Genomic DNA, 21,025 nt, shown 5'->3' with positions numbered 1-21,025 from the left:
GCTGCAGTGAACTCACCTGCACTGAACTATTCCATGCCTCCTTATCCGCAGCGAACTGCGACGTCATTCCTAAACGTGCGAAATTCAAAATCGATCGCGTGCTTACCCATAACATGATAGCAGGAAATATATTCGTGTGATGAGACATCGTTTTATGCTTTTTTTTTCGTGCTACCTTTAGCACTATGTCTTACTCGGAGCCATTTGCATTACAGAACTTCAGCTACAAACGTGGCATGACAAACGACACAAGTTGTTGTTCAGTCTACGATGGCGCGAACACGAAATAAACGAGAAAAAAAAACGCTTTCGTCACGCAAAGACACGCAGCCACTTCATGTACGATACGTGGAAATCTTATTTACGATCACTTTAAGAAAAAATGCCCTTTCGCCAGTCTGATGTTGTGTCATGTGCATTCTTTCTTCCATAAAATTGCGAAACACCTGACGCAATGCCTGCCTCGTTGCTTAACGGATCTACGAAAAGAAACGAAAACACAAAAACTGCTCAAATACAGGCGATTAAGCGGCTCCTAAATCCATCACTCCGTTCACATCTCCTTTAAGGAAAAGCTTAGCGTTGTCGTCACCCAGTAGCTAAAACGAGGTGGTCTCTTTCTGTTTTGTAATTTTGTGCGAACAAGGTTAAACGTCGCTTGATGGGTATTTTGCTGTCCGCATTCATCTAGCGTGTGCGCGTTTCACGGTTTAACCCTTGCTGCACCTGCGCGGACGAGGCAGGCCATTACCCGGCGCTCGAGGCGCAACGAGCTTTGTGTAACAAGCTTAGGTCAGGAGAAATTAAACGTGAGAGGCATGATGCGCACGCGCTGTGCTTTTCTTTCGCTCTCTATTTCTCGCTTTCTCGCTCCAAAAGAAGCAGAAAGGAAGATTTTGAAACTGTTTGAAGGCAGTCACGGCCTCATCTGACGGTTAGAGTGAACGGGAAGAAAAATGGAACTGTAGTCGCGCTCGAGGCAGGTTAAAAGATATGTTGCGACAGAACTCAAATATCTCCTCTAAATAATGTCATCCTGCCGGATATTTCTTCCCAAAGCAGAGCGCGTTTGAAAACTGAAACAGGCACCAAATAATACTTGCTTTACGAAGCGCTAGAATATCTGTAGAGGCTTTGTGGCTCTGCTTTCGTACTGTCCTTTCATCCACAGTGCTACGAGCTTGGAATGGCTGTTTGCACGTAATATTTGCCTTTGCCAGCATTTGAGAAGCACGTGGGAGCACGATGAAATGACTTTGAATCGGGCAAATGCACGAGAGAATAATGGTACGCGCCGTGGGCATACGTGAATGCACGGAGTGATTTCAATGCGCGCATTCACATATTCGTCCAGGTGTAAGATCACCAAAGTGTTGCGGTATGGTAATCCAGAATTTGCATTTCTAAAGGTAAAACATCATATGGGAGGAAATAAATAACTTCGTCGTGTCTACTGTTTCGTAAGTTTGTCATCATTCCTTTATTTTTCTTATATGGCTTCTTTCGATTGCGTCGTTTTAATCACACGTGCCGCTGCGAGTGTAAGGCGAAGAAAAAAAAGCTCTATACCGGTAACAGCGGCGAGAATGGCGCAAAGCAGGAAGGCTTCTTGCGAAGTTAATACATGCTGGTCCTCATTTCTTCCAACAAAATGGCTCGGAGCGAACGAAAAAATAGTTAGAAAAAATTCTCGTGACAAGAGAAGTCGTTCCTGTATGCGCTGATTGGGGTGTAAGCGTCGGAAATCACAGGTCTCTGTCGGCTGGTTCGCCCTATTCTCGGCGCTGCTGTGCGTTCGAAATGGTGTCTTGCCATCTTGCTGGACTGATTGTACTGGGCGCAGAACGGCGCTTCCTACCTGACATGTTTATTGAACATCTTGCGGAGCGCTCAACAAGCTTTGAGCATACGCCAAGGTCACATGGAAGGGCTGGACTTGGCAATATGTTCTCTTTTCTTCTGTCCTGCTTAAAACCGTGCAGCATTGTTGAAGCTATAGACGGGGCATTGTGTTGTGCATGACAATATTAACGACGGTGTTTATAGTAAAAAACGCGAAAGCTATTCTTTACTTTCCGCCTTAGGTCTTCGATATCACTGTACATCAGGATGAGTGGTCAGTGTGTAGCTACTGGGTTATATTGAGCCGTTCTTTGTCGTGATCTTTAAAATTTCGCTTCCGGCTTAACGATGATGCCTGCTCTGGCTATGAATAAATTATGCTGTAAACGCGAAAAGATACACCGACCAAAAAGAACAAATTGTTTACTGACGTTATTGTGAACAAGGCTCCCGTATGGGGAGCCGAAATGTCAACTATTAGTTCTTTTTAGTCGGCGTATCTTTTCGCGTTTACAGTATGCACTTCCCCGGCCGTACGGGTTGCCGTGAAACTTTGTATTTCATGAATAAATTAAAAGTCACAGTTTCGCCGCAAGGGCGAAGTAATGAATGCGATAGCAAGAAATTGAAATGTAACACGAAGAACCAGAAGCAGCTCGATACTTGCAGCGCGCCGCTGAAGCACAAAGAAGGTCGCCCTAAAAGAACGCACAGGCATGCACTGGGCAAGCGTGAACTAACAACTGTGACAGTTGTTACGTCTACGTGCTTGGGCAACGCGCTGCAAGTGTCGACAATGGAGAATCAGACGCTCTTAGATATTTCTTCTTCTTTTAAACTGCGGCGCGTGGAGTGACCCCCTGCGTCTCATGCCACATGGGGGCGTCTGATGCAAGGTGTGCCCGGTGTTGTTCTTTTTTTTTTTCCCTTCCACATCACGAGTGGGTACAGAAAATGGCCACTTTGTCGTGCGCGTCTCAAGGGCAGTTTTCACATTGAAAGAAAATTAGGAGCGTTGCGTGATATAAAATACGCTCACTCTCCTCCGAGATTTGCTAGCACCAGCGGTACATGGTGTATATAAATAGCTCGCCGTTATTTCGCCGGCGCATACATGGCGTGTGGTTGAGTTGTCGAACGCAGCACGCTGGGGAGCGAGGGGTTGCTGGTTCGAATCCGCGGTCGGGTACTTCAGATTTTTAATTCTGCTTTATTTTTCTTTGTGCCTTTTTTATATTTATACATATCCGGGGCATGACGGCGACGGCAAAAATCAGCCGAGAGTGTCATATAATTGATATATGACACTAAATAATATATATTTAGTGAGAGGGTGTACAAAACGACGCACGTGCTTTGCTTTCAAACTGTGAAGCTTCTTTAGGCTCGGCGTTTCTGCATACAGCGACACCAGACCAGTTCGGGCCTCTTAGAACTCTGAGCCTCCACACGTTAGCGTGTTTTTGCGAACTGCGTGCTGCGTTTGCAAGCGGCTTTAAGCTCAGATCCCGCTGCAAGCAATGCGTGGACGGCTGCACCAGACCGCGCGTAGTGAGTCTTTGTGGCAGCGACTGATGGCGTGCCGGTCGTCGGCTCAACTCGCCGCGCAAACCGCAGCTCGTCGCCGCGTCGGCAGGGCGCGCGGTCAGAGAGGCCGCGCGCAGCAGCTGTTCTGCACCCATCGCGCTCTAAAATTAGGCCTAGACAACAGCCAGCCAGCGTGTACGCAACGGTTCGGCGCGAAGCCGATCTTTCAGCGCCGGGCTCGGCTCAGCTCACGCTCTCTGCAAGCCGCTCGCGCGCGGTGTGACCTTCAAAAGTTGGGCGACCTATAAAAACGAGCGCCTTTCCGTGCCACCGTTTCGCCTCCCGTGTGAGTGAGCTCTCTTCGTTTTGGGAGCTTTAAATTTCGCCCTCTCCCCGCACCGTGGATCTCGTTCTTGCCGCAGATTGATCGGTGGCGCGCGGAGTGCGGTTTCCATCTCTCACGAACGGCCCCCGGTTGCTTTCCATCTCAGCCAGTTTCGCAGACAATTCGCACACGTATGTGGGATGCCTTTAACACACACAGAAACGCGCCTTACCCTTCGTGTCTAGCGTTAAAACAAGCTTCTGTTGGAGGCGTGCTGTTTTCGCTGTCTACTGTGCGGTGCGCCGCCACTATGTGGGACGCATATAATGCTGCTGAATTTATACCTCTATTTTGCCCTTTAAGTTGGACATTAAAAGAAGCACGCACTGAAAACTATCTTTTCTTTCCATTCACCACACGCTGCTAAACCTCAGTGCCTCCGGGCACAACTGATCATCATATACAGTAAAATACTTAACCCAGCTAGCGCATGAATAACAAGACAAAACACTAAGCTAAAATGCAATATAGCAACATTACTCTTGTGTGTTTTTCGTGCGTCTTGGTATTCTTTTTCTTATTCAGGAGAGATATTTCGCTTATTTAGGCACGAACTATAATGCTTTCCTGAGAGAATATCAAGCCAACGGATAATAAAGCTGAGGAATCACAGCGGGAAATTACTTCCTGTTTTAAGTGAAGTAGAGGAATGGCCATGACTAACAAAAAAAAATGGGGGTTGCCCTCGGTTCCCCTCGGTTCCCCTCTCATTTCGTTCATTTTCAAAAGACAAGAAAACCTGAGGCAGCTAGTTGCAGAACGAAAAGACGACGATGGAAGCCTCCTGGCAACTAATCTCCTTGGTGAAAAAAAACAAAACAAAACAAAAAAGGTTGGCTATATCGCTCAGTTTCCGAGAGCCGCTCTTACTGCTCTATTTGTGTAAGACAAAAAGTTTCCCTTATTAGAGCTACTGTACCATACTGCTGCCCAATATGCGCTTTATAGCGTTCAGAAAGATTGGCTGCTTATCTTCAGGCCCCGGCCGCTCACTTGTTCCTGAAATTCCTCGGGAATCCTGCCGGCGGCTTAACAAACAACTGCGCGTCCCGTAATCCTCTTCCTTCACGTGTATACAAGGAGAGCATCTGTTGGCTTCGGCAACCTAATGCGCTGTAAATCCTCCCAGAGATTACGCATCTTCGAGGGGCAAGCCTTACCAATCCCACGCCCGGCCACCAGTGCCGCTTTGTTGCTTCTTCCGGAATACAGGTGACCGGCAACTGTGGGCGGAGAGAAAAAGCTAATTACTCCGAAGAAAACGAAATGCTCTCTCACTGATTGCCGGACGGCGCCCAGTCTGGTCCGCTGTCTCTATGGGTGACCTTTTGGCAATGAATGGATTCGGTTTCACTCGGACCACCCCTTCTCATTCGCTGAAACAAAATATCGAGTGAGCTAACTCGCAGACGTAGAAGAAACGTCGAATGCCGCTCGAGTCAGAGCGGACCCCATCGATCACGGTGTGCACTTTTTATCTTTATTCTAGTCGACGCTGCATGTATGTCACAAGGAAACAAGAGCCTGTTTGTCCTTGTTGCTGGTTCTTGCTCCTCTTACTAGCAGCTAGGCAGCACAAATAATGCTGATACTGTGACGAAAGAATTGTTTCCGCAGCTAATACTAAGAGCAAATGTAATCGAGCCCAGAACGAACTAGAAGCAAGAAATCGATCACTCAAGCTAATTAGTCCGCGGGGATTTCGCCCGTCACAGAAACACACACACTAACAAATGGTAATAACAAAGGAAACGCTTGAGTGAAAGGCCGTTCGAGCAGATACAGTGCGCAAGAGAAGCCTGCGGCTGCAGGTAGCAAACTACATATTTGTACTCCGGTTTAAATCTCCCCGCCTTTTGCATCTCATTTGGCTCTCTCTCTCTCTCTTTAAAAAGGGTATAAGGTACATTATTGCCCCCCCCCCCCCAAAAAAAAGAATTGTTTGGAAAGTACTAGCAGCCTAGAACACGCCTTAAATATTTATTTTATATAATCACTCGCATTGGCACACTGAAACATGTATAGGCATTATGGGGACACCTTGCTCTTGTTTAATGCTGCTTATGGAGCAATAAGAATGCGCTGATTTTTACATGGAACAACAACAACAGTAAGGTAAAGATGCCATACGCATTAACACGCTTTAGTTATTGTGGTAAGTCCTTACATGTGCTTTTGATAGCTTTAATTTTTTTTTGCCAGGAATAAACTTAACAATCAAGCATTTTTCTGTTGTTTTTCGTGAGATTCACAAGTTTATTTCGCATAGGTTCTCGTGAGCGAAGACACTGTTTTCACGTGGTGCGAATCTAAGGCCGACCTCAGTTAAGTTGATGTGCCACAAATATGCATATTATATGGAGCTAACACTGAACAGCTTTCCCTTGTCCAGCGAGATTGCTGTCTTGAGATCCTGTATTCGTTCTGCGCCGAGACGACAATAAGCTGGTTATGAAGGTTTTTCGCTGTCTCTGTATGTTGAGGTGTCAAGAAGAATTCAAGCCAGTGACGCTAGGTTCGTGTCCCGTAACCCCAACCGACATCTCGTTTGTACAGAACTTAAACAAGAAATTAAGCGGTAGCCGTTGGATACCCGTCGTTCAATTGTGTTTTTGTGCCTACTGTATAAATACCTTCTTTAATCAGTTTTGACACGTATAACTCAAGAAATTCTTATTATTACTATTAAATGTATTCATCATCAGTCACAATTTCACGCTTCTGCGCGCACATAACTCCCTGAGCAAGAGCATTACACACATTTCTTTAAAGGGCCCTGAGCAACCTCTAAAACTCCAAAGAAAGATGGCGTTATTCTCTCCTGGCTTTTCCCGTCTTTTCGGCACAATTCGTGACGCCAGCAGTCTGTTACTTGACTTCATGAGGAAATAGCTCTCGATTGGCCAATATGCGAGGGATATCTGTCGTGAATTGTCTCCTACCCCGCTTTGCCATGCAGTCCCATGCCCGTTCTGCCCTCGTCTCGTATGACTATCGTGCGCGATCAACTGATTTCACTTCGTTTTTTGCGTTTTCGACCGCGCAAGCGGAGATAAGAGCGTGTAGCTGAAAATCGTGAAATCTTGATAGACTCAACGCTTCGTGATCACATTGTCCACGTGCTTTGTCAAGAAATAAGTGGCGAGGAGGAGATAGCGCCTGTAGGAAGGGTAGTGAAGGCGAGAAAGAAGCCATATACTGTCTCATCTTCGAACACGGAGTTGTTTAGGGGCCCTTTAAAATTCATGCATGCAGGTGGGACGGTCGCCTGTCACAGTCCGTGCGCCCGATCCCTCATGTGACGTCATCCGCCACTTTCCAAGCGCGTGAGTGACGATGTCACTGCACAAAGACGCTATAGTTGTCAAAGATGAGGAGCATTGACGTGCACAGGCGTGCGTGTTGGTTTGCCAAGACACTGTGCTTTCACGTCGTCAAGACGAACTGTGAATTTAACTTTCTTTTTTTTTCCCCCCAAGGCCACCTTAAAGAAGTTTTGATAGCTCACCCGAGCCGCACACCCAGATTCCAAAGCCGTACGTTCGAAAACCGGTGCTCCATCCATAATGCAATTCGTATAACCGAGTTCAGCCGTTTTCCGAGATCCGTCCGTGGGCAGGTATATACCCCTGCGCTCGTATACGCACTGACGCGAACCGTTGCGTTCTGTGTATCCCTGCACTACCGCTTCGAGCACGCCTGCTTGCGCCCACATTGCAGGCCTGATCGGATCCCACGGTTGGGCCCATTCAACTACGTGCGCGTCTTATTCACTCGTCTGTGGAAATGTGCTCTGGTGCTGAAAATTCGCGCGAAATTAAATTTCCTCGCTTCCACTCTTCCCAAAAAGGACGCCGCCGCCAGTATTCCCGGATTCCCCTGCTCCTTTCCCAACAGGGTTGCAGCGACTGGCTGCGATTGTGGCGCAACTACCTTGCTCAAAGCGAGTCGTGTATGTGCGTGTGCCAGAGAACGAGTGAAGAGAGGGGCCAGCGTATGTGCAGCTCTGGGACCCGTTTTGTATCTGCAACCTGCCAGACAGAGTCCCTCCCTTGGTCTGTCAATATATTGGATCGTCTGCACTCCTCGCTCAGCTGCGTATTTTCCGGGACCCTTTTGAGTCGAATGCGCTCGCTGCTTTTCTTCCACTTGCTGGCCACGAAGTGCTGACGCTCTCGCACGAGCGGTATGCGTCGCGCTCTGCAGAATCGGAACTTCTGGGAAATGTCGCTTTCTATTATCGTCCTCCCGTCACGCGACTTTTACGTAGTTAGCGTGCATCCGCGGCGAGCAATGCACGCGCGGCCTTTACATTTCTCCTTCACTGCCCGAGTTCAAGCTTCCGTCGAGAAAAATCTTCCGCACATGTACTTCTTCGTTCGCTTTTATCGCATTTCCGACAACCGCCGCTCGCAGCAATGACCGTTCTCAAAAATAAAATCCAAGAAGCCGTGATTCGGTACACTGCCAACGCTGCAACGAGTGCGTTCCCATCTTTCGCGACGTATCGGTCGTTGTGCGAACGACGACATTCTCAGTAATCCTTACGGGTGACGCAGCAGTGGAACCTCCGTGTTATAATCAGCAACTCTATACGTTACGCCATTAGTACCATCGCCCGGTAATTGATGCCTTCGCTATACTGGCTATATTTAACGTGCGCTCCCGGCACCGTAAGCCGCGCTGCTCCCCAGTTGCTCACGCACGCACGCACGCAGCCGCCTCCTCCTCACACACGTGCGTAGGCGCCATGATGTGATGTTCTTTCTTAGCCGATCTGAACGAAAAATACAGCGTAGTATGTGCGGATCTTTCTGTATATAAAAAAATGCGGCATGTTTTGAAAGTCGTGACTGAGGTTCTTCCTTGGAATAGTCAGTTGAAAAATATGAAAGATATTGATGTTTGCAGAAACGGGGCTTATCCACTTGCGTTCGCGCACACGCGCGGGCAATATGTTGACTCTGCGGGCAACTGACTCCGTCTGAACTGCTTATTGTTAGACTGGCGTTGTTTAGTGGATCGGTGCATAGCTGAAACTTGCGCCATAATCGCCGCATACAGTATTACAAGAGGTATAAGCAAATGTATTGCGATATAGCTTGAATTTCTTGGAAGAATTTTTTTTAAAGACGGGGACAAGTTAAAGTGAAGCAGATGCCGCAGCACACTCATGGTTATCACGAAATTAGCAGTTCGGAACTTCGTTTGCTACGGCTCTACTGTTGACGACCAGCAGAAAGCAACCTTTTTCTGCAGATGACAGACGAGGCCGTGGCCCTAATTTTTCTGGGAACGGGCGCCGCTGCTTCATGTTCAGCAATGACACACTGCTCCCTTGTGCAATACTCAGTTTTTCTTATTACTTTACCGTGCGAGATGGCGCAGAAAACAACGAGGACTTAGCTGTGTCGAGTACTTCTAGTCATCAGGTCTGTGCTAGTGTTCGAAGACAGTGCGCACCTTCAACGGCGCGGGCTAGTCTTGGTGGTTTTTTCCTCCCTTATTTCACTCGTTCGCCCTTCTTCTCAACATTAAAGAAGTGGCGCAAGCTATACAGCTGTTTTGGTGGTGCCCATGAACCGGGTCCGAGCTCTGGGTCAAAACATCCGCTGCCTGCGAAAGTCTAAACGCTTTGAGCGTTTTCACGTCGGGTATACTTGCACTGGGTCGTATAGATTAAGCAACATGTTTTAAAGACGGTAGTCCTTTTTGGGGAACTTAAACGCAAAATTCTGCTCTGTCTGCCTGCCTGTCTGTCTGTCACACGACTCAGCCAAAGTTTAAGCACTTGCTGAACGCCCAGCCATGTTGAACTGGTAGCTGCGTTCATACTTGTGAACATTGTCGATCAAAAAGCAAATATTACGCATATCTGAGGCACAACATCAATACGTAAGTATTAGGTGTTCCTTTACTAGAAAATACATAGATACGTAATTCTAAAAACCCTAGCGTTTCTTAGGCTACGCTGAAAATGCCAGTGTTTCTTAGTCTGTGCTGAAACGGCTTTGAAACGGCCGGCAGAAGACTATCGTCTTTCGATGACATTTGCAGCGTAGCACGCAGATATGCGGCCAATTTTTTTCTTGAATTTCCTATTAAGCGACCTCTCTTTTCCTTATAAAGTAAATAAATATTATTATAGTAAAGGAAAACTGCATCAAGTAAAGGCGGACAGCGATAGAGCCGACACACAACAAAACTGAGCGTGTAGTTTGCGCTTTGCAATGAAACGAGCTAACTATATAAATAGCCCGCGACAAAGTCCTGTTGGGAAGTATATCTTTTCTTTCGCATGACATCAGAACGGGGCCGCTTGTTGCTGATACAAACTCACATCTATGACTAAACGTGGAAGAGGCCGACATACGGGCACGAATGTTTGTGTGCTCGCTAGTTTACTACCGCGGTCTTGCGCCACGTTATAGACGATCGTTTGCTGAGTACTATACAGCCTCAAGTGGTCCCCGAATCCGGTGACAAGACTGCTCTTGCTCTTGCCTTGGCTTGAGTAGTCGTGCCATTGAAGAATGGCATGGGTGGTGCAGTAACAGGATCCCACGCCACCCCGGCAGCCGACCTTCTATAGAGGCGGCCGCAGTGAGAAAAGCGCAGCCATCGCCAGCCCGCTTGGGGCCGTATCCGATGCTGTCCCGGGCAGGTGACACTCTCGAAGCTGAACCGCGCTCTCGGGTCCCGCTCTGCAGTCATTTCAGGTCTTTCTGATTGCTTGGCGCAATCGAGCCGGGCCCCGAAGAGGGGGCCTCCCGTTTCTTGTCAGCCCTGACCGAGTTTCGTGCCGTATATCTGTGCGCTGCTCGCTCCCGTATGATGCCGCGGCAAACATAACGGCTATGTTTGTGGTGAGCCGCGCGCACTTAATTGCGGCCCATGGTTTGGCCCCATCTGTCGGGGCATCTTGCTGCTTTCAGATTAGCATGCGTCTAAACTTAGCCCAAAGATTGAAAATAGAACGAACTACTTCTTCGGCCGAGGAAAAGGAGGAGGGTCAGAGACATGCACGAAGGAGCAGCGTGTACCCATGAGTATTGCCGAAACTGTGGTTCGCACGTGCTTTGCCAGCCAGCGTTTGCGACTTACGCGACTGATGAGCTCGTGCTGCAAGATGTAGGCACCACGATTCTGAATCGACTTGTCTTCTTGGCTGGGTTCCTGGGCAACCCTCACCAACAGCATCCGCAGGCTGGAGCCGTCAGCGCAGTAAATAAATGTTATTCATAAACGGAAACTTAGAAATAAGATGAACTGCATGACATCAGAGTATTGAGTCCACAGAAGTATTAACGTAGATTTCGTGGTGGCGGCGACCACCCTCGCGTACTTGGACGATCAACCTTGACCTCGGCTGGGCGGACGTCTTAAGGCACTCGCGCTTGCGGCAGTGGCGCGTCGGTTCTCGTGGTCGTAAGTTCCGGCAACTTATGAAGCCTTGGCTGCGCATACTCAGTGATGCGCAGAGCACCACGTGACCACACTGACGGAAACGCAGCGTCATGAAGTAGAGGCAGCGTGTCGATCCTTGTAGCTAGCGATCGAAATATATATTTAATTTTCTATATACATCTCATGCCTCCTCATTTCGTTTGACGACTCTGAGATGCCTATACGGCGTCTACAAAGAGATCATAACCGAGACGACGTAGTGGAAATATTACTATCTTAATGTTCAAAGAACACGTTACACTGTCGGTTGTCGCAAGGTATATCAGTGTGAGAAAGCAATAGCGGTAAACATCACGAGCCGGCATTACTCTGAAAAAAAAAAAAAACACAGTAGATTTACCTACCACCATCGATAATAATATGTGGGAATTAACGTCCCAAAACCACGATATGATTATGAGAGACGCCGTAGTGGAAGGCTCCGGAAACTTCAACCCCCTGTGGTTCTTAACGTGCACCTAAATCTAACTACATGGGCTCAGACACCTTCGCCTCCATCGAAAATGCAGCCGCCGCGGCCTGGATTCGATCCCGCGACCTTCGGGTCAACAGTCGAGCGCCGCTGGACCACTGTGACGGGGCACCGCCATCGATGTGCGATAAGCTCGCGAAGTAGGGAGTGCATCTTTATCTGACTACGAACCGCGCGATGTTTCAATATACTGAAGTAAAGCGGCGTTTATTTTACTTTCACCATTTAGTGGATGATCTATTAGTGGTGCCCTTTCACACAAACTAAATACATTCCATTCGTTATTCGTGTATATTTTTGCGCATGATGTTTCATTATCAGGTACTACGTTGAGAATATTCCAATTTTTTTTTACATTTATTATCAGAGGTCTAGGGCGCTCTTAACATAGAGATAAGCCATCTTTTTTTGCTGCTCGCGTTCTAAGCCTGTCCCGTCTTAACAACGACATTCTCCTCCTTCGCCTCTTTTTTTTTTTTTTCATTTTGTTCGCTCACAAGGACCCACTGCCTCACTAGAGAATATGTAACGCGTGCCCCAACCTTGAACCGAGCTCCACTTCACCATCGCCTTTCTCGCTACTCCCTCCCCGCGTCTTGTTCTTGAGAAGCTCGCGCGTGCTTATAGTCAAAGCAGTCCCTGTTCAGTTTCACAGCGCGGTCGGAGGACCGACGGAAGAAAGAAAATTGGCGACGAAAATAAAGCGGCGTGAAATGTTTGTGTTTGGCCCGGCGCTTCCTCTATTTCTGCCCGGAGAACCTTCTTTTCTTCAACCCCAGCGTCCAAAATTAGCGCTGCGGCAACGGCGAGACAGGACTATATTTAATGCCTTGTATCGGTGCGGGTCGTCCTGAGCTTCGATGTGCGCCTGCGCGTTTTACAGCGCCGTGCGGGCCAACGACGCGCGCCACCACCGCGCTGACAGCCGCCGCCGGGCTGTTTTCTTTCGGGACGCTATCGCGTGATTTACAAAGGCGCGCCCTTGCTCAAGGTGCGCGCACATCATCTTGGACGCTTGTTTTCTCTGCGAGAACAGTGGTTTCGCTCTATTTGTATGCCTAGCACGTAAGACTGCGCCAAAGAGACCTGTCGATTATACTTCATGTTCTGGAAATAGCAGTGCTGCTCCCGTCTTTTTTTTTTTTATTCAATTGATTCTCTCGCTCTACACTGCCGTGCGGCTGCCAATCAGAGCGCCGGTTATTTGAAGGAGTTGTGTGAGAGAGAAACGAGTAACGTTCTGAGTGACAATGACGTTCCTGAGCTATACGCCCAGCAAAAACACAACGCAAGCTTCGTGTCTTCGCGGGCGCGCGTGAGTTTCCGTTCAAGCGGGAACACCGCTCTCGCAGCCGTTTTGCTGGCAATGCGTCTTCCAAGTGTAGCCGTGACATCCTGTGGGTCGGGCGCAGTATTTTCTTTTCTTTTTTTTGCGAAGCCGGCTCTAGCAAATATCTGCAGGGTTTGGCCCCGGATGTCACGAAAGAAACAGTAAGCATACAGCATACAGCTTATGAACAATCGGCTTACGACATTCGAGCGGCGTTTGGGCTTGAAATTGATTCCGCATAAAAAGAAAGAAAAAAATGGAATAACCTTCGCCCGAATGAAATGTTTAGAGGCTGATCACAGTTGGCTGAATGCCAAATTGCGCGCCACTGCGAAGCGGTATAATCATGGTTCTGGTCGTTTTTCGTATTGGTAAAACGAGATTGTTTACGATCGTGTTCTTTGAAAAGCAATTATTATTCGGTGCAAGCACCGTTTGCGAAATAACTTTCTCTTCCCTGCGTTTCTTGTTCTGAGGAAGCTGCGTGCGATCATAAAATACGAGAGGCATTCCTTTTTTTTATTTGACCTTTACTTAAATATGGCCGGGAACAGACACATAGGAGATAGCAGACACATAGCAGACACACTTCTGTAATTTGCTCGTCAACGTTTTTTTTTTTCTTTTTTCAGCGAGCTGGTTCAAGAGTCGAACGCTGTTGTTTGCGATGTTGCCTACGCCTGGCCTGAATCCAATTTATCGCACCATGTTCATAAACTATTGATGCTCTGTTTATTTTCCGTATTATTGTATGCGCATTTTCTTGTTGAACGTAAAAGCTTCCCACTTGTTAAGCGCTGCTCTGCGTTTGTTTTGTTCCCTTTTGCAGATGAAGAGAATGAGAAATCCGTCATGGTGGTCCTCAATGGAGAAGAGTCGGAGCTCATCTTCATCGAACATGTACATCAAGACGAACTGGTAAGCTTCGACTTGATAACATTAGTAGCATGTAACCGAGTGAAGCATGACGTACTATATTTTACAACGATGCCATTGTAGCAGAGCGAATTCGTGGCAATTAAACAAGGCGGTTCTTCCCGCAATGGAATTAACTATATTGCTTTGCGATTAAAAGCTGCAGGTTACACCTGGAATATGATACTTCTAACGTCATATGTACATACGTCTGTAGTACTCTCTAGCTATAAAATGACAGTTATGCTACTCACAACACAGTGTGGAACAAAAAAGTTACATGTATTCCGGCTTCCTCCCGAACTTGTGTTGCCATATAATAAGTAATTGTTGGGTTTTACGTCCCAAAACCACGATATGATTATGAGGGACGCCGTAGTGGAGGGTTCCGGAAATTTCGACCACCTGGGGTTCCTTAACGTGCACTTAAATCTATGTACACGGGCCTCCAGCCTTCCGCCTCCATTGAAATGCGGCCGCCGTGGCAGGGATTCGATCCCGCGACCTTCGGGTCAGCAGTCGAACACCATAACCACTAGACCACCACGGCGGGTCTGTTGCCGTGTATCAAATACTGTTGACACATACCGCTCTTACCTATACAGTTTCAAAGCCTGCAAAACATTCTGACACCACTTTAAGAAAAAATACTGGTTTTAAAAATGTTCAGTACATTTTGTCTTCAGGCTCGTAGTAACCTTCAAGTCCTCAGACGTCAGTACTTCTTGGGAAGAAGGCATTTATTCATAGCTGCCGAATGAAGCCCCTCGGTTTGAGTAAAAATAAAATAACAAAGAGCACTGGCCGTTTGAAATTAGACCCAGATAGAGGCACTGTGTTCGCGAATGAAAAAAAAAGAACGAAAATAAAAAGGAGGAAGCCACAGAAACACATGTTGCCGCAGCTCTATAAGACCTTACACCAGCTGGTCTTTCGGGGTCTCATTCCCAGTGAGACATAAACAAAAAGAAGAAAGAAAAAAAAAGCAAATAAGTAAACAATGCAAGACGAGCCTCGAGAAGATTGCGTCGACACACCGGTTGCTTTAGTTGTTGCAGCGATTGCAGGCGCTTTTCGATCAGTCGAGTTTCCTCACAAAGAAACCGGCAGACTCTCGATTGCTTTTTTTTTTTTTCGCCTCACTAAGCCTCTATAGGCGTACTCCCTATATTACTGCGTTTATAACGACACTGAAGAATATTACTGAGAGTGCTTGCCGAATAAGTTGCGCCTTCTTTTTTTTTAGTTTATAACAGGCTGTTTAGCTGGTTCTAGATAAATCGTGTAGAATCCCGTAATGTGCTCACTCGCATAGTCATTATTTCCCTATTTGTCAGGCTTTCTAAGGGTTTCGTCTCTGTATACGTGGGACGTAGTAAATATTCGCGCAGTTGAAGCGCTGTATGACCGAGCTGAGGCAAGCTTTGCCGGAAATTTTTGGGCGTGTCGACGCAAGTTTTGTGCTTGTTATCATGGATGGAGGCCGACGTACTGTAATATTTTCTTGTTGGTAGCACTCTAGCTGAACCACTAACAATGTGAAATAATAAGTAAACCTAATCTACGTGTCACGCGTAGTAATTGAACTAGAAAACGGTGTTCACGTCGCGTTGCGTTCGTTCTTCAAAAGTTTTACTGTCTCCTTTCACCACCGCACTGTTCGCATCCTAACGGTGCGTGACACTGTGGTCTGGAAAAGGCAAATGCGCATTACCCCACCCTCCTTTTCTTCTTGCGTGCAGTTGCAGCATACGAGGAACCCGTGCCAGGCATTGAGAACTCCACCGACGTTGTTCAACCCTGCGGTCATGTATCGTCCAGATGCCTACCTTGTCGTCTACAACGTTTGCAGCCGAAGCAGTTTGAAGGTCGCGAAGGAGTATCTGTCTCTGATACACCGCTGGGACAACGTGGATCACAAAGCCGTCATTATGGTGGGCAACAAGACGGACCTCGTTCGTCACCGCACTGTCACCACAGATGGTTAGTAAACCACCTTTGAGACAAGATTGAGACCAATGTTCCTTCCATGCTCGCGTAGCTCCTTTCGCAGTCCTCTGCGCGCACAGGCGTCATCATGAGCTCTGCAAGTACAGCTCAATTACTGCGCAGGCGCCGCAGCTGCGTGTAACTGTGGCAGTCGTAATGGAATTCGGGAAACAGGAGTGTTAACATTGATTTTCTGTGTGTCGTATTTATCTTCAAAGCCGCCAAGGTTGGCGGTCGCCGTGATATTAGAAAGCAAGACCGGCTTAGAATGTCCACGAGATGTTCACGTAATCACCTCGCGGATTGGTTCTGTCATGGTTGCCTCAAAGAAAATTTTTAAAGAAAATATAGAAAAGAATAGACATGTTGTAATCGTTATTAAATAGACAAAGGAAAAACAGGGAAGAAATGCGCTCATCTTAAGGCTTGTTGCCATGCTTTATGACTAAGGGAGACGATGTACGTCAGCGACTTGCCTAGAGAAGCCGCAATAGTTAGCTAACGAAAGCAAAGAAATGAAGTTGAGATAACGTTAACACGATCCCTCACGGTCTTAGATTGAAAAGTTAAAGCCGTCGTTACGCTGTACATAGCTTATTCTTCAATGTTTCTCATCGTGCAATGTGAGACGTTCTGCACAGAGGCTCATCTTGAGCTTCATGCGCTCTGTTTCTCGTGTCAGCTAAGCAGAAATCAAGAAACGAGCCAATAAGTATATATACACCATAGCTGCCTTCATTGATTAACACTCGTACTGCGGTCATCAATTTCGTGCTTCCATCGACTCTACGACTGCGGAGTAAATTTTCAAGTGGATCTTCTTCCCTCCTTCTTGTTGCTCCTGTGCATAACCGAACCGCTAGGTTACAGCGGTATTGGGCAATAGTGCGGGACTTTTTCACCGTGCTCGTTCCTTAATTTAGAGAACTCATCAATTCTCGAGGACCTAATCTAGCTCGCATTACGTCATGGTCGTCCGACCGTCCGCTTCTGCCTCTGTCTGACTTTCGTGCGCAGTCGCTGATTTGAGGGCTTAACCGCAGAGGCAAAAACAGGTGAATCGCAGGCCACGACGATCGTATACTAATTGTGCTGGCCATTTTCGTTCCCCGCGTTTGAGAAACGCGATTTGGTTAAAATAAAAGGCACGAACGTGTAAAGTCGACATCTGCTGCAGTAGTCGGTACATATGATAAAAGATGGGGCTATTTTTTCGATTTTTGGGTGGAGCACCCATACGACTTAGACGTGCAACCGTCAATGCCAAACAGAGCGAAATATGCACCGACAGGCGTATTCTATGTAGTCAACATGCGTATGCGTTATGTAGGCTCGGCTTGCTGCCGTGAAACATTGCGCTGCCCGTGGCTCGATAGTCGGCATTGAATATGCGCGTGTTTTTATTGAGCGAAGCTTGTTCGAGGTGAGTCACTGGCAATAAAAAAAGGGAAAAAAGCACGCGAAGAGCACGATATCCGACGCTGCATCTGGCGGGCGCAAGGGCGTTACTTCATATGCATTTAGCAGCCGGCCCCCCGTTATCGCATGTATACGTTCGCCTTTCTGGCGCTAGTTTCCATTCGACCTTCGCCCAGACATCGAACCGCGCGGTCGGAGGCTTAGCCGAACGCATAAGACTGTGTCTAGGGGTATACAGCTTGGCTGCGTAAGACGCTTTGCTCCAGCTCTTGTGTTTTTTTTTTTCACCTCTGTTACATAACTTTTTGACGCCCTTTTTCTCTCTTAGAGGTTGCTTTTTACTTTCAGTTTCGTTTTGAGTGCTAAGCGTCTTTGTATTTGCGATTGTTAACTTACTGGACAAACTGAAAACTTGCAGGGGATGGGTGGGGTGAACTAAACGCATGATACAGGTAGTAACGATTTCTGACATCCCGCAAAATAACACATTTAAGGAAAAAAACTGAATATTATTTCGCCGAAATTACGCTTCTTGACGTCTCTTTGTCCTGGCTAATCAAGTGATCGACATTTAGTACTGGGAACAGGCACTGATTTTAGCGTTTCACAGTGAAACAGCGTAACATTTATTTTGCTTGTTTGCTTGTTCTCTCAGATGGGCGCTGCTTGGCCACCAACGAGCGGGTCAAGTTCATCGAGACGTCGGCGTGTATCAACCACCACGTGGACGAGCTCCTGGCCGGCCTGCTGCACCAGATTCGTCTGAAGAATCAGATCAGCTACAAGGAGAGCTGCAAGCGCGACTCGGTCCGAATGCGGGGGCGCAACTCCAGCTGCACGTCGTCCTTCTCTGGGTGCAAGGCCAAGGTCTTCCTTAAGCGGTTCCTGCGAAAGGCCTGTTCGCGATCGCGGTCCTGCGACGATCTCCACGTCCTCTGAGCGGGACGCTGCATCTTCCGACATCCTCGGCTCTGGTTGTGTTCTCTTTCGCGCGTAGCTCAACGGTCGCTCGCTCTCTCACCGTGACGCCCATTCCCAGGATTTGGGGACATCTGTACGTGGCGCCATCTGTCGGCCGCAGCAATGGCGTCCTGCCATAACTTAATGGGAAATAGATGAAAAAAAATCATATCTCTTGAAAAAAGCTAGTTATCAAAAACGACTCCGGGTTCTATGCAGCAGAGACCTACTGGGACATTTTGGTAAAATTGCAGTATCGCACTACAAAGCGTGTGGCTTCCCAGGACAGTTGTACACCGCCCATTAGAAACACATGGGGCCCCATTGTAAAATAATAAACACTCTGGGAAGCCACATGGTTTGTGGTGCGACACTGTAATTTTAACAGAATATTCAAATAAGTCTCTGCTGTAGAGGACCGGGAGTCGTTTTTGATAACTACCTTTTTTCGTCAGATATGATTTTTTTCGCCTATTTCCCATTCAGTTACGGCAGGCCACCGCTCTCACCGACGAGAGATGGCGCTACGTGCACATGTCTCCAAATCCTGGTCATGTGGCGGAACACGCGCGTGCACTGCGACGAAGACACGGCGGCCGTGTGTCGTGGACGCGATCGGTTCCCTCGGCACGGAACTGGTGGGAGAGTTTCACTTCTTTCGTCGCGGCTATTTACATTGTCGGGGACAACAGCAAGCTTGAACGCGATTCAATCCGCGGGGGAAAAAAGCTCGAACGTCCCTGTCTTGTAAGAGCCAGTCGACGTGTTTGATGGGCCGAGGTGTAAGAGTAAGCAATCCGCTTTCCTCATACAGCAGGGGCTGGTCATTAAGTTCCCAGTGACACCGAGTGAACACTAGTCGATAATCCAGTGTTCACGTTGATCACGCGTTAGCACGTGCGGCGTGATAGCAGCCACGTTTTTTGCTAACGCAACTGTCCACTATGGTATCGACGACGCTTTTGCGTATACGACGCCGTGGTCTAGCAGCACTGCGCGAATGGTGATTCTTTTTTTTTTTCCTTCGTGGTTTTAGGAGTCTTCGATGTGCACTATTTCCATCGCCGTGCTCTGAAGGTCACCACCGGTGCTTCAAAGTGCCATGCTATCGATCCGTATAACAAAATCCGGCCTCGATCGAAGGCATTCGCCTCCATACTTTAGTTCTAGACACTGTAATCCGCACAAACCCGGCGGACGTCGCTGTCTATTCACAAACGTGCCACTTTTATATCGAGAAATGCCGTGACAGGTTGAAAACGCTCAGCCAAAGAGACGCGGAAAGAGCCGAACAACTTTTCTCAGGGAGCATTTTTTTTTTCTTTCTTTCTGGAGCGATGGCGCTCCCGATTGACTGACGGTGCAAAATTGAAGCTGTAACGACCACTTCTGTGCTGTAAACAGACCACCGTAGAAAGTCTCGCAGCAAATTCTTTCAGTACGCGGGAACTGTTTATTTCTGGGAACTTAATGAGAGCCCTCCGCATAACCATTTGATTCGATCATTCCTCTCAGCGGAGCCCTTCGCGAGCTGGTTCTGCCTTTGACAGTGCATTTCACCTCGCTGATTACACAGAGAGAGGGGATAAACATGCTGCCTTTTTCTTTCTACTATTGTACGTACAATTGCTCCTTTTGAGTTCCTTCGTGAGGGAACAATGTGCAGGCCCCAAAAAAGTGTGAAAGTCGTGGTACACTGCTTGCTGTAAACATGGTTGCAGGGGAACCGACGGAGATAATCATCTTGATGCTCATTGTCTCGGCTTCGTACGGGAAGTCGCGCTTTTTTTTTTCTTAAGGGCCACTCTTCTTTGTTGTACATTTCGCTTCCGTTGTTTACGTAGTTTTACGATTCGCCGTGTTTCACTATGTGCGAGCACAATGTGTTTATACATCGCTTCATGCGCGTCGGTTCATGTGTTTCGAAACGCAGATGTGAAAGCGACTGCTGGTCAGTGGTTCGTATGCACAAGTCCAACTGTCAATTTTTTTTTTTATCTTCTTTTTTTTTGCTCTCCATGCGCGTTTCATCCATATATCTTCCACATTGTCTTCGGCGTTGTGTGAGAATGTCGTCACAAGTAGTTTGTTACAGTGCACCGGATGTATTGGACGTGCTTTTCGATATTGGTGGTGTTTTTTGACGTTGATGTCAATGCCTCTGTTGTCTTGTTGCTCATAATACTTGATTAATGGTTGGTGTATCTTCAAACTAGCTCAAACTGTGCAGTGAGACAAAACAAAAATGTAGCGCATGACTTTTTCTTCTTGGTGACACATGTCGTTTTGTTGGCTGTTTCGCACTTTATTTTGTAAAAAAAAAAAAAGGCATGCTGTAACTGTTTGGTTTTCTGTATAAAAGCTACAAAGTTTTCTTGCTTTGGGCCTTTCTTGATTTTGTTTTTTCAATAAAACTATACACTTGAGGAATCTTGTGTACCTTCTTTTTTGTTTTGTTGTAAGGCCTGTGATCAAAGGCCGCGTGTTATTTTTTGTTTGTTTGTTAGTTTTATCTCTGTATATACCGTACAACTGTATATACCGTAAAAACTCGTGTAATGGCCGCACTTCTAACTGAGCAGTTCAAAAGCATTACGTTATACTTTCAATTACTGCCATCGCGCTTCAATTTATATTATTCCCACAACTGGTGGTGGGAGCTCTTACGTTCCTGTTGCTTTCCATGATACCCAAACAAGCTTTTATTTATTCCTTAGCT

The 21,025-nt window shown here is 47.2% G+C and overlaps 1 protein-coding gene across 1 annotated transcript in view; it reads left to right on the top strand.

The window, feature by feature from the left end:
• LOC119378864 (uncharacterized) overlaps positions 1 to 20,736 on the top strand; it is a 63,212-nt gene extending 42,476 nt beyond the window's left edge. Inside the window, exons 2-4 of the mRNA XM_037647912.2 lie at positions 13,853 to 13,941; positions 15,681 to 15,921; positions 18,002 to 20,736. Coding sequence (XP_037503840.1) covers positions 13,853 to 13,941; positions 15,681 to 15,921; positions 18,002 to 18,285 — 614 coding nt within the window. The 3' untranslated portion in view covers positions 18,286 to 20,736. The remainder of the gene's footprint in view (positions 1 to 13,852; positions 13,942 to 15,680; positions 15,922 to 18,001) is intronic.
• The last annotated feature ends 289 nt before the right edge of the window (positions 20,737 to 21,025 follow it).

This window comes from Rhipicephalus sanguineus, chromosome 1, assembly GCF_013339695.2.
Source record: "Rhipicephalus sanguineus isolate Rsan-2018 chromosome 1, BIME_Rsan_1.4, whole genome shotgun sequence".
NCBI classification, from domain to species: domain Eukaryota; kingdom Metazoa; phylum Arthropoda; class Arachnida; order Ixodida; family Ixodidae; genus Rhipicephalus; species Rhipicephalus sanguineus.
Note: the sequence above shows the minus strand (reverse complement) of the source record. Positions and strands in the feature narration are given on the sequence as shown.